Below are 14,638 nucleotides of genomic sequence, written 5' to 3'. Positions count from 1 at the left end.
GACAGTAGGAAAATAATTAAATAGATTCACCGATCTTGGATGAAATGGATCGTCAGTACCGTAAAGTTACGCTGTAAAGAAATTCGTTAAAACTGATCAAATACATATTCTAAGCTTAAGTTTGCGGTGGATATCCCTTCAACAGAAGGAATAGAACAAATAATGAATTTTTGCCTAATACATAGGTACTAGCACCCCGAGCCGCTAATACCTACCTATTTGAACCTTAGAATTGAACTTTGGAAGATGTCACTTGTCAGATGTTGAAGGTAGTGTTTAATTTAAATTCTCTGTGTCAGATGTGTTCATCCTCATCCTACATATTTACAGACATGTAGCAAAAAGAAATCCAAAATAAAAATTCGTTTAGCTATATAATGTTTTTGTATATTTTGTAGCATATCCTAGTCATAATCTAATAAAAATCATATGTGCAGTGATGAATATGTAGAGTGTTGTCTTATAGATGGAAAGTGATACGTAATTAACTATGGTTACAAAAGTAATTTTGGATAATAAATTATTATTTTAGAGAATACTTTGTCATATATAAACAGCAGGTACTGATCTTTCTTACCCTATATTTTGAATTTAATCATCATAAATATCCACTTATTATAACGAGGTTTGTTTAAAAATATTTTACAGGTTTCAATTATTAGAATAATTTACTAAAATAATGTCTGATTTGAGACAATTGATTAGAGAATGGTTAAATGAGTATACAGCATTACAAGAAAATGAAATAAAAAGTTTTGCAGCAGAACATGAGCATAATCATGAAATTGCTACAGCTATCTTTAATTTGTTCTTTAAAGAAGAAGAAGAACTTAATGACTACTTAAGTGGGACCCAAGATATTGATGAAGAGGTAAACAAGTGTGGTATTGTTAGTGAGCTAGTGTTAGTAATGTTCCATCATAAATTTAGTAAGATCATTAATAAGATCAAAAAGATGAAAATTCCATCAAATTATTAAGTCCTGCATTATATGGTTTATTATATTTTATATAAAAAATGAGCTCTGCTATTTACTGGTAATTTTATATAATTGTACTATATATACTTGGTTTGTCTATGCAGCCCCAAAACAAGATCCTTGCTACACCCTTGGCTGCAGTATTTTTTTTAGTATGTATGTATGTAATCTAAGAAAGTATGTCAGTACATACATAAGTGGAAAACAATAAAATAAAGAAATTTGAAAACAGAATATCTTCTTAATATACATAACTGTATGATAGATATGTATTTTTTGTTTTTAATAAACACAACATTATGTACTATGTGTATATATAAATACTGCTTTTCTTTAAACACACATTCGTTTATCCCAACACCTAGCAACAACAATTAGTCTGGTTAATCAAGTTTCAACTTGTTTGTCGACCTGTATAGCCGAGTGGTTCGCAACCCTACCTACTAAGCTAGAGGTTCCGGGTTCGAATCCCGGTAGGTGCAAGCATTTATATGATGGATATGGATGTTTGTTTCTGAGTCATGGATGTTTAAATGTATTTATGTATGTTTATATAAATTTATGTATGTTTAAGTAAGTATATTGTATTAAATATATCATTGTCTTGAACCCATAACACAGGCTTTATATGCTTAATTTGGGGCAAGATAATTTGTGTCAAAAGTGTGTCAATATTATTTATTAATTAATAACTGTAGTGAAAGAGTTTACACATTAAATTACTCACAAGCACACAAGTCTGAGAACCACTCTCCATTATTTTTTATTACCAATGTCTCTATATGCTTCATAACCATCAATTAATTTCTTTCAAAAGAGTGTTGAAAAATTTTGTGAAATGTGTGTTCAATGACCAATTGGCCACTTTCTGGCCCGTATTGGGCCATTTGTAAAGGCTATAGGAAATTTAAACTGTATCCATCTACTAAAAATATATTAGCTATCATACAGAGTAGCAGTGGCTACCTGATGGTTCACTCCGATCTAACCTCACCTGCTTATTCTATAAATATTAAAATCGCGATACAAAAGTAACTGTTGATCATAGATGGGTGAAAATTTGAAGTTGTATGTATTTTTTAATGTTGACTCATAATCAAACAAATTAAAAAAAAATGTCAAAATAATAATCCTAAGTACACCTTCCTTAAAGGCCGGCAACGCTCTTGTGATTCCTCTGGTGTTGCAGGAGAGTGTGGGCGGCGGTGATCACTTAACACCAGGTGACCCGTACGCTCGTTTGTCCTCCTATTCCATAAAAAAAAAATCGTTTACAACCCTTTACATTTAGGGGGATGAAAAATAGATGTTGTCCGATTCTCAGACGTACCCAATATGCACTCAAAATTTCATGAGAGTTCAAAGTTTAACACCATGACATGAGAATTGTATATATTAGATTTATTAAATTTGGAACACAATATTGCTTTCATTGATTTTCATATAATTTTATTTTCAGTTACTTGAGAATGTCTGCATACAGTTATTTAGCTTCTATAGATCTAAAGAAGTTGAACTACAAAGATTTACATTACAATTCATTCCAACTCTCATTAACAACTATTTAAGCTCGATTGCAGTTGGAAACTCAAAAGCAGTGAGATGTATAGAAACTCTACTCATTGGTATGTATATAAGAATAATAATAGTGGCAAAATATCCTGTTTTGATCATCAATCTCTTATACAAATGATTTAAGTTTTCTTTAGTGTTAATTCCGCCAATATTTGTTTTTAAAACAATTCGACACGTGTTTCGCCTTTACACGACACAAGACTCAGTCTCGTGCCAGATTTTGGCGAGACAGCGCGTCCTGAGGATGCCTCGTGTAGAGGCGATACACGTGTCGAATTGTTTTAAAAACAAATATTGGCGGAATTAACTCCAAAGAAAACTTAAATCATTTGTATAATTTTGGATTTCCGCAAAGTAACGCCTAATTCAATAAATTTTCATTAATCTCTTATAACAACAGTGACATTATGTTGTAGGTGTATATAACTTTGAGGTTGTAGACGAAAATGGAAAACCGAAAGTTGTGTCATTCCGATTACCATCCCTTGCACAATCGTCCATCTATCACGAGGTAATTGATAAATTAAGTAATTGTTACGCAAGTGGGAGGCTCCTTTGCACAGGATGCCGGCTAGATTATGGGTACCACAACGTCGCCTATTTCTGCCGTGAAGCAGTAATGTGTAAGCATTACTGTGTTTCGTGTCTCGTGACGAGCGCAGTTGTAGTGCCGCTCAGAATTTTTGGGGTTTCAAGAATCCTGAGCGGCACTGCATTGTAATGGGCAGGGCGTATCAATTACCATCAGCTGAACGTCCTGCTCGTCTTGTCCCTTATTTTCATAACAAAAAAAAAGTAGTTTATCATAGTATATACTTAAATTTAAAAAAATTGCAGCCTTTAAGTTTGGGATCACAATTTTTGACTGAGGCATCACTGCGGAGGTGGGAAGAATGCAATACAAAACTTGTGAGCTGGGGTCCCCTACCACAAGTTGACATTTTAAATGCACAGAATCGTTTAAAAGTAATGGCTGCTTTGTTATTTATTTACAACTGTCAACTCAGCCTATTGCCAAAGTTATCCTTAAGGCATTTTTGCATCGCAGCATCAAGGTATAATTTTAACTATATAACTTATTTATAAAATTTATACACTTGTATTCTTATGTGTTTTTTTTTAGAAGAAGAGATGAGTATGACATTCATCTGATGGTAAATGACACAGCCTGCCCATTAAAATACAGTTGTATGCTTGTGTACATTAGTTGTTGCTCTGTAAAGAACACAAGAAGAAGTGCTTATTTATAATTAACTAGCTGACCCGACAGACGTTGTTCTGTATATAATAAATAAAATAATGTTTTTATATGAATTTGTCAGTAATATATCATAACATCAAGAATTACTTCGTAAAATATGCACCCTGCTGTCGTTAAGAAATTGTTTCACAGCAGAACTGTCAAACCATGTGTCAATAAATTCTCTCATAGAAATTATAGTATGGACACATCAAAGGAAAAACAAATTTGTTGTTTTTATTTAATTTAGCAGCATTTTTCACCATTTATTCACTTTTAAACCTTCCCTGGACTTCCACAATGAATTCAAGACCTAAATTAGCCAAATCGGTCCTGTCGTTCTCGAGTTTTAGCGAGACTAACGAACAGCAATTCTTTTTTATGTATATAGATTACTTAAGTACACAAATTTAAGATAATTATTCATTGTTGTACCGCACATCTCTCCAGCTGTTTGACCCTATCTTATCTATTGGTGCGGACTCATGGTGACAGCGACATTATTCCTTTAATCCGGACATCCACCACATGTACTACACTGTCTAGAATAGGATACATAACTAGGACTCCCTTGCACCATGGTTCAGCTGAACCGTCATTTCCATGAGGTTTTGAAATCAAATACAATAAAATTATTTATTTTGCTTTGGAATAGGTTATGTCCAGGTCTTAAATATTACAATTTGTCCTCTATCCAGCTTATATTAAAAGCATGCAAAAACTTAACACTATAAATTAGTGATATACACATATTCATTGAATCTATAAAAATTATTTTCAATCAGCCATTTAAAGAGTTTTGGTATAAACATTTTATTTGACAGTTTGGTTCGAACAATGTTTCAAAACCAGTCTATGCGGCTGTCTTGTTGCTCTAGCATTCACCTCAACAGCTGACGTGAATCTGTGGTCACGGACAAATTTAAAAGCATTTTTTTTCTTTGACTAGAGATCCGGTAGCCTCAGAGCAGCTTGCCACGTAGACCTGTAGATGTTGTCTTGCTCATTATGGCTCACGTCCTCATCCACGAAATAGAAGTTGATTGGGTGCTAGTGTATATAGGTCTTCAGGGCTGATGGAAATATGTGTCAGCGATCGACTGTTTACTGTGTATTCAACGTCGGTTATCAGTGCCGGCAGCACTTCTTCGCGTAAGATTTCGATAGTATAGCTGTGAGTGCTATATGTATGGTACGTACCATTCGTTCCCACGGCTCGTCCATGAAAGAGTCCTCGAGGATGTAACGCCAGACAATCAAGTTAAAATAATAGCACCTGTTATCCAATCAAATCATACTAAACGGCATAACTACAGAATCTGTATGTACTGAAGGAATATTACACTCCTTTCATTTCATATCTCACTGGTTTAATTAAATATGCATTTAATATTCTGTTTTTTTTCTTCTAGAATAGTGAATCAAGGGTTTTATAAAAAACAAGGAACACCTAAGAGTAAGCCTATACAAAGAGTTCCTGTTTCATCAAATTTTCTACTGGAAATGATTGAGGGTGCTTATTTTTCTATGTTTAATGAATTTTACACTCTTGCCTTTCAAGCTATTAAGGATATTGATCAAAGGGCACAATATGAACTACTGCCGGAGGTTATGCTGGTCACCAGTGCTGTCATTAATTCGTTAAAAAATAATCCTTCAGGTAAACCTATTATTTTCTATTTAAAAGTCTATTGCTGTGGCCCTAAATGTTAATATAATACATAAAATTATAATAGATAAATTGCTTTTATTACTATCAGAATAATTAAAACAAAACATTATTTTAGGACCTTCTGAGTGAAATAACAAGTCACAACACACTGCAGTTTGAATTTTATATTAAAAAATCAGTCAGTTAGTTTCTTTTTATATTTCCATTTATGTTATTTTCGATACTTTATTCAGCCGAATTTCGCGTGGTCTTCAACTTGGATAGGACATAATGGAAAAAACCGTTTCCTTTGTCTGGTTGTGATTGAATGAACAATCAAATAATTTTCAATAGAGGGGCGAATGGGTAAAGGCACCAATTTTCCCCACAATGGCAGTTTAATTTATCTGTTGTGCAGGAAGCATCGGCTATCAATCTTACTCCAACAATCAGCAAAAAGTTTCCTATGGATTTCACAGTCATATATGAGTCTTGTGAATTTGCACATTAATTTAGCTTTGTAAACTTCACGCCCCATTGCCAAAAAAAATAGCTAGGTATGCATATTCTAGTGGCATTGGCGATTGTTTTATATGTAGAGAGTCATACTCAATCATTTTTATTAAGTAACAGTGATTCAAGAGGAAAATGTTGTTGATAACAAAGAATAGGATGTCTCTCAATAAGTCTTTTCTGCTCATAATAGTAGTAAAACACTAACTAAATTAGTTATTATATTTTAAGCTAGAGTATTTGGATCTAATGTAAGGGCTACTTACAGCTACCATTTGCTTTTACATTGCAGGTCAACCATGTGATGGACCAATGGGCATAAGTGTGGCACTCTCCCCCGCCACAACAACTGTCACAATGTCCAAATCAATGATTACAAACGCATCTTTTCGTACTAAAAAATTACCAGGTAACGTGACATCTTCGGGTCAACTTATATTTAACTCAGATTTACATTTGAAATGTGCTAGAATTGTCGAGGACTAAGTGCTCTGTGAAGATCTAGATAAATTGGCGTTGCGTAGAGACGTCGCTTCATTATTGTGTGTCTTCTGCCGCATTTATCACGTGGAGTGTTCCGAAGAGCTGTTTCACCTGATTCCTGCCGCCGAATCCCACCTGCGCACGACACGCCACAAGTTAGGATATCATCCCCACCACATGCATGTGTGGCGTTCCTCCACAGTGCGGTTTTCAAGGAACTTTCTTTCACATACGACTAAGCTGTAGAGTGAGCTTCCTTCTGCGGTGTTTCCATGACGACCAGGACTTAAAAAAAATCTCTTAAATCTCCAATCGTCATATAATATACACTACTAGTTGCTAAATTTAATTTTTCAAGGTAAACTTTTTAGGATTTCGCTCATTTCTTCCGTCAACTGCTTTTTTGCATTTTAGTACATTAATCCGTGAAGAGCTAGATCTGTTTCTGTCACATACGTAGAACACATAAATAATTAATATTTAAAATGTCAAAATCAGAACACATATTTTTCCATCTAGTTCCAATTCCTATATTTAGCGCTCTCACATCTTTGTAATAGGTCTTACATTTATATGCAACTACCATCACTTTCTCATTCTTCTTCTTCGCGTCCTCTCCGACTAGCGAAGGTTGGCAGTCAGCTTTGTAATTTTAATTTTTTGTCCTTCGCGAGGCGAAATAGTTCTGCCGCACTCGCGATGCCAGTCCACTCTCGGATGTTGCACAGCCAAGACTTTTTTCTGCGACCTACGCCTCTTCTTCCGGCAACTTTTCCCGTCATGATGAGTTGTAGAAGTTCGTAACTCTCCTGCCTAAGCACGTGCCCCAAATATGCGACTTTCATCATCTGGATGGTTTGCATGAGTTCGCGTTTTTGATTGACGCGGCGCAGAATTTCCACATTTGTGACCTTGTGAGTCCAACTTTTTCAAGGTGTATACAATTTAATTGACTATTTAGCACTGGAGAGTGCGGTAAAACTGTTATGTATTTTTCTAATATTATTGGTAACATGTTTCGTAACGATTGAAATTACATGTCATAGAAAACAGCTAATCGCGACTGCACCTATGTAGCAGACCTAAGCATAATTGTGACAAAAACGCGATACACTAGCTGTGTATCATTTATATTTTCTATGGTATCACAAATATTCTCACATAAATGAATAATTTTACAGATGACATTCCAATACAACCCGGACAAGCAGTAGCACCTGATACAACAGATATACTGACAGCAATATCAGAAGAAGTCGAGGCTGAAAGTGCTACACATATACAAAGAGGAATTGCCGGACGAAACTCTAAACCAAAACTCACCAGCGCCTTCCCTGTTCTGGGCAAAAAACCGAAGGATTCTAAAGATAAAATAGCAGAAAAGAAAGTAACATTAAAGGAATCTTCTTCAACAGAGAAGAAAATAACATTGAAGGAGTCTTCTAAAAGCATTTGGGGTACGATTAGTGGAGGTGGTGATAGTATGGTAGAGGCTCAGCAAAAAACAACAGATTCACATGATGGTAGTGGGAGTCAAAAAGATGAAATATCTATGACCTCGGTGCTTAACAGCACTGAAACATCAGACTCAAGGTCTCAAGTTACAACGGATTCACTGGACACAGAAACAAGTTCTCGAATTGCAGGGATGCAAGTCAGTTCAGTGTAATTTACAATCATTTGTAAAAGTATTATGTATTTGGTGTTGTCTCGGAAGGTCACAATAGGTCTTCTATTATGTTATGGCTAGGTTCACAAGAAACTTACTAATTCCTACAAGAACATGTTGTTATTAATGTAAACCATGATGTGTTGAAGTTCTTCCCGCCACAACACAAAATTTAACTTTTGTTGCCTATGTCAGCAAAGCTGTTGTCATTCCTCTGTTGAAGTATATACTCCAAAAAATAATCTACTTGCATTTAGTGCATATTTGATTAATCACATGTTGGGATATAGTTGTATTATTTGTGATTGCGGCTTCCTTTTTATTTTGTAGGTGCTGGCTCATATATTCATAATATTTCATGTTACAAACGTAACACTTGTCATATTCTATATTAAAGACAAATTTGATGTTACTGTTTGTTACTTAAAAATGTATTTAATGGTGAAAGCAAATGTTATATCTTAAATTAATTTGTATCAAGTTTAAATAAATATTAAAATTAGTTGCTGCTTTTAGCTTTGAAACCTCGTGAATTATATTTGTTTAAGTATAAGACGGACGAATAAAAAAAAGGACTCCTCGGCGTGATATTAACAAGTGCAGAAGCACCTTTAAGCTAGTGTGTGTGCAGTTACGGGGGATACCAGTAACACAAATTATTTCCTATTGTTAGTCATAGTATTATATTATAGCCACAATGACGATCTATACATATAGACAATGGACCTCATATAAAATCAAAGCCGAAATATGGCACATGCCACAAATGACACCATATTAAGCTTCGACTGCTATGTCTATACATTTCTGCGTTTACTCCAGTTTTTAAAAATACACTGGCCTTCAAAAGTAAGTATCACATTTTTAAAATTGGGATAACGTTTTAAGTTCACAAGATATACTTTCGAAATAAAAAGGACTCCAAAGAGAATTTAATTTTGTACATAAAAACTTTACCTTCTTTTAAGAATTGGCTGAAAAAAAACTTCAAAAACAAAACCATTCCTTTTTCAAAGTGGACGTTTCCGAATTACAATTTTACCATTCACATTTTTCTTTCTGTTTTCAAGATCGATAGGTCTTGTTTTAAAAATTTATGCTAAAAAGCACAACATTTATTTATCATGCCTCTTTCAGTTGAAGAATGTGCTAGGATCATGGCTTTTCTGGAACTAGGCATCAGTATGCGTCGCACTGCAAGAATGGTGGGTGTGACGGTACGAACGGTCCAGAAGGTAAAGCGAAAGTACGAAGAGACTGGACACCATCTGAGGAGACCTTGTAATGGCGAGACCCAAGTGTACCAGTGCCCGAGAAGATCGTTATATTATTTCCACTGTGTTAAGTAATCGTCACCAAAATGCAGTTGAAGTCCAGCAACAGCTACTTCAGACCCGGAGGGACTACATTAGTGACAGTACAGTGAGAAGAAGACTTGCTGAAGCAAATTTGAAACCCCGAAGACCAGCGAGTGGCTCAAAATTCGAGAGACAGCATCGAGTAGCGAGACTGCGATACGCCCGTGAACACATGCAGTGGGATGAATTCATATTCATCCCACTGAGAACGAATGAATGAGAGAGAACATAGAAAATAGCACCCTCACTGGGCAAAGATATGCTCAAGAGTTTCTCAATAAGTATGCAGGGCCGTATTTAGCAAATATGGGTGATGGATCGATAATGCCCGGCCATACACGGCTCATATCGTACAAGAGTATATTCAGGAGGTCGGTATCAGCGTGATGGCTTGGCCATCAAGAAGTCCTGATCTCAAGCCGATTGAACACGCCTGGGATGAGCTTGGGAGGCTAGTCAGAAATCGCAGACCACCACCTACTACCCTAAGGGCACTAAAGTAGGCCCTGGTAGAAGAATGGGAGAATATTCCCCAACATCGGCTCCGAAACCTAGTGTTCAGTATGCCAAACCGGCTCGAAGCTGTAATCAGAGCTCGAGGAGGCAATACTAGTTATTAAAAATTAAATAACATGTAATACATTTCAGTTGAATTTTTTTACACTAAACTAAAAATGTCTATTTTCATTGTTTTATCTTTTTTTAAGTTAAAAATGTTACTAATGTATAACTTTAGTTTCTAAGAATTAAAACCTTTAAAATTTGCAACAAAACGTTTTTAATCTTAAATCTCTACCTTCTATAGTTAAGAAAAAAGTGTAATTTGAAAAGTGTGATACTTACTTTTGCAGGCCAGTGTATTATTGGTCCATAGGCAGCAATGTAAACAATATTTCAGTTTTAACTGCGTATTTTGATTTTTAAACCTAGACGAAAAAGAGGGATACCTACTCTAAGTATTACGTTCGTCTGTCTGTCCCTATTTTCCGATCAAGATGAAGAAGTTCAGTCGGAGGTTGTTAATCAAAAATCTCTTTCATATCATAAAGGGGAAAGTTTGTATGTTTATTTTATTTATTGGCATGTGTTTATATTTGTTACTTCTTTACGTTCTAAAGTGATTTAGATTTAATAAGTAAAGGTTACCTTTAATGAGAGAAACTAATACTCAAATATAATATTTTTATTGACATAAAATAATTAGTTAAACTAGTTATTTTAATGTGAGGTTCCTTGAATTAAATGAAATTTGTCTTTTAGACTTAGATATCTTTTCCAGGGTTTGTGTATGTAGTGTAAGCGGACATCAACATATATTTGTATGACTGGTTTTGTCAAATTTTAAATGGTGTTAAATCCGAAAAACTTAAATACTTTAGTGATGAAATATAAATATGCTTATTGGGTCTGTAAATGTCTTTTAGTATCTCGTGTACGGGAAAGCTGAAAAATATTAGCTTTTACATATTTGCGATGTAAATAAGCATTGATTATCACTAGGTAGCGATACTTCCGTGATAACGTGTAAATAGCACTAGTATGTAATTGTTCACGTTCTTGTAACCCGTTCACAAAATACTCTATTGCTAATCATTGTTCACTAGGCCTTTAAAAAAAATCTTAACAAAAAAACAACCGATTTCAAAAACACTAGTCCAAAACAATAGATATAATATGCACTAAAAAGTATAAAAATAATTGCATATTTTTATACAATCTAATTAATTAATCTAACTCTAGGAACGATTTTTGTTATTTTTGAATCGGTGTCCTCCTGCTGCGGCCCCACTATCGCCTCCTCAAGTCGCGCGTGTGACTCAAGCACATCCCACCTATAACTATGTAAAACCTACCTTGACTGACATCGACTCCAAAAATAACAGTAATCGTTACTAGAATTAGATTTATAAATTATATTGTATAAAAATACGCAATTATTTTTATACTTTTTATTGCATCTTATATCTATTGTTTTGAAAGTGTTTTTGAAATCGGTTGTATTTTTGTTTTTTTTTTTTATTTTTTGTGAATTTCAACTACACTTACTAATGATTTGTCTAAATTTGTGTAGATCTACAAAACTTGCAATGCAAATGAACGTAAGCGTTTTGCAATATTATTACAAACTGTTTGAAATTCTGCCACAGATCGCACCCTTACTGTAAGTCGTTAAGAGTTCCATTGATCATCATATTTTACAACGACAATTCCTTGACCATAACGACGTTACGGTAGGTGACTCAAATATTCGGATAGCATATAAAAGATTCGGCCTAGTATCGCTGATCCTAAGAATTGAAGAGTTCCGTTACTTTGTCATAGATCCCATAACCAGAACCTAACCAAACTACCTTTGAATGGAGAGGATATACCTCTCCAAAAATGTAATTACCGAAATCGGTTGGCGCGATATTGAGTGATTCGTAAATTTGTTGCGCACATACTTTACGCAAATTTAAGACTTATGGTTTTCTCATGGTTGCTATTGTCAGATCTGGACCAAATTGCAATGGGACCACACGGGAAGCACCAGCTATTTTCAATAAAAGCTTCAGCTATATTCAAATAAAAAAAGAATTATGAAAATCGGTTTACTTACCCAGTCGAAAGCTCTGAGGTAACAAACATAAAAAAACATACCGACGAATTAAGAACCTCCTCCTTTTTTGAAGTCCGTTAAAAATAGCGACTCTATTGCTTTCATTTCTGACTGTGTGCCATTCTGACAAGTGGATCTTGTCACAGGACTTATCAATAATTTTACCGTATTTAATAGTAGTACCGTGTTTATTAAATTACTTACGCTTTTTGCATATCAATCTTATATTAATAAAATAACCTTACCAGCCACATTAATTTTAACTCCGAATAAATACATTACATAAAAAAACAGTTACACCTTGAAAGTAAGGATTTTAAGTAATTACTAGTGGACCCGACAGACGTTGTTCTGTACACACGTCTTAAATTTGAAAAATCGGTCCAGTCGTTAGGAGGAGTTCACTAACATACACATGAGCAGGAGAATTATATTATATGGACGGAATTGAGAATCTAAACCAATCTCAAATACACTGAAACACACAAAAAATCATCCAAATCGGTCCAGCCGTTTGGGAGGTAGTTCAATTGTGAATCTAAACCATTCTCGAATCCACCTGAAGACACACACAGAAAGTTTCATTTAAATTGGACCAGCCGTTTAGGAGGAGTTCAGTTACAACAGACGCACAAAAGAAATGTATATATATTCTTAATAAGTAATTTCTTATTTTTAAGAATATTTGTTTGCGTTTAAATACACATATAGTAACACTTATATTATAAATGGTAAATATACTAAGGTTCTATTCTCGGTATAGCGTCATCTCCCTAGAAAGACAAAATAACAATTCATACTTTTATGTCTGTGAATTTGTCATCAGCAGTCTGCCATCTGTCAGTCATTTTGTGTCTTCTTAGACGCCACGTGTCTGCACAACGCCAAGTGATGGAAATTTTCACAGAGCACTGGATCCCCGACGATTCGAGCTGCTCTACGTTGCACGCAGTCACATGGATCGAGCTGATACTGGGGTGCGCTTCACCAGTGATGACAGAAATACTCCATATGTGGCCGGACCTGCGCTTAGTACAGCGCTAGAATGTGGGCCGGCTGGAAGTATTGCCATGCTCTATTTATGACGCCCAGTTTCTTCAAGGCCAATTTCGCTTTGCTCTCCAGATGGCAGCGGAATAGGCAATCGCTCGAGATTTCAAGACCCAGAATTCCGATACTAGGCGAGGCTGTGGTGTTGTCGAAGAAGCGGTGATACCACAAATGTCTTTTTTTTTAGTGGTAAACGCGCAATTTTGAGTCTTTTGGGGATTAAATTGGACAAGGTTCAATCTACCCATTCCGCGACTGAGAAGAGAGGACTTGATAGAAGACACAAGTTTCTCCCGGACTGGCCGACGATTTCCCTAGAGAGACCTGCATGGCCCGTGTACGGGCATACAGCATGGTTGAAGCTACCAAGAGCAGCTTTCGACAACGACCAGAACTTGCGGTCCCGGTCGGGTAACTCGAAAACTGGTCGCCGATTTTGACAACATGCTTCGATTACGAACGGGCGATTGGCCGCTTAAAAAATCTGGAGGCACTTATATTTCCTCTTCGCACTCTCCTCGCCGCAACCCAAGTTCGATACGCCTGTTTTTTGCAGTCATATGCTACTTTAACTAACGCATCGAACCAGTGCTGTGATCTGCCACCGAGCTTGTCATAAAAATATCCATGCTCTGTAGTATCACATTGGTTACTGCAACGGCGCATGAACAAGGATCAAGGGTAGGATGCAAAAACGGAACGTATCCTATCCCAATCTGCTGACTTGTAGTGCCCAACGCGGCGGGTCGCTGGTGGTCTGCGACGTGGGCGTCGGATAGGCACTACACTCCTGACCAGGCAATGGTTAGACGTTCAGAGAGGGGCGGCGATGGAGACCTGGTAACTTTCGGAATGTGTAGTCAGCTGAAGATCTAATAAGGATGGCATGTGGCTATCCACATCCGGGAGCCGCTTTGGCGACAAAACCAATTGGGACAGACCATACACCAATGCAAAATTATGCACAGATACGCTGCGTAGACTGTGGTACGTGACGGCTTGGCTATTCGGCATTGTGCCCGTTGAAATTACCCAAGACTATGATTTCAGCGGAGCAGATCTGTGCAAGCCCTTCGTCAATTGCCGCTTGAATACAGCCAGCCTATGAGATGATCCGTTTCTGCGTTACCGGTATGGGACCTGTAGACACACGCATAGATACGGACTCGGTCCTCAAAATCTACACGGAACCAGAGAGTACACAGGTCCCTACCCTTGAAATTGCCGAGACGGCGACAGTAGATATCCTCCCTAGTGTACACACATACCCCGGCATGAGGCAAAAAATCGTGCTCAATTTTGTACCCGGGGTACGTTAAATATGACGTATCGCTAGGTCGAGATATCTGCGTCTCCGTAAGGAAACACAAGGATGGCTGCGCCGTCTCAAGGTAGTGGTGGACGGCGTTTAAATTGGAGTGAATTCCCCTGTTATTGCAAAAGTCCACGCTGAGCGGGATGCCGTGGTGTTACTACCTCATTTGTCCTCGGACATGCGTTGTTTTGTGCCCTCCCAGAATA

General features: G+C 36.4%; 1 protein-coding gene across 1 annotated transcript; it reads left to right on the top strand.

Moving 5' to 3' along the window:
- The first annotated feature begins 286 nt into the window (after window positions 1-286).
- Window positions 287-8,612, top strand: LOC126965024 (hyccin). The gene is made up of 8 exons (XM_050808447.1): window positions 287-560; window positions 649-871; window positions 2,439-2,604; window positions 2,971-3,065; window positions 3,392-3,609; window positions 5,207-5,454; window positions 6,251-6,367; window positions 7,623-8,612. Exons 2-8 carry the CDS (start codon window positions 680-682, stop codon window positions 8,108-8,110), a joined length of 1,524 nt encoding a protein of 507 aa, XP_050664404.1. The 5' UTR covers window positions 287-560; window positions 649-679; the 3' UTR covers window positions 8,111-8,612.
- The last annotated feature ends 6,026 nt before the right edge of the window (window positions 8,613-14,638 follow it).

This window comes from Leptidea sinapis, chromosome 6, assembly GCF_905404315.1.
Source record: "Leptidea sinapis chromosome 6, ilLepSina1.1, whole genome shotgun sequence".
Lineage (NCBI taxonomy): Eukaryota > Metazoa > Arthropoda > Insecta > Lepidoptera > Pieridae > Leptidea > Leptidea sinapis.
This window is presented reverse-complemented; position numbering and strand designations above follow the sequence as displayed.

Excerpts from the sequence above, each read along its gene's own strand:
- LOC126965024 (XM_050808447.1), top strand. The coding sequence starts at position 680 with ATGTCTGATTTGAGACAATTGATTAGAGAATGGTTAAATGAGTATACA. Across the intron at positions 3,610-5,206 it reads TTTTGCATCGCAGCATCAAG|AATAGTGAATCAAGGGTTTT; the intron begins GTATAATTTTAA and ends TTTTTCTTCTAG. Across the intron at positions 5,455-6,250 it reads GTTAAAAAATAATCCTTCAG|GTCAACCATGTGATGGACCA; the intron begins GTAAACCTATTA and ends TTTACATTGCAG.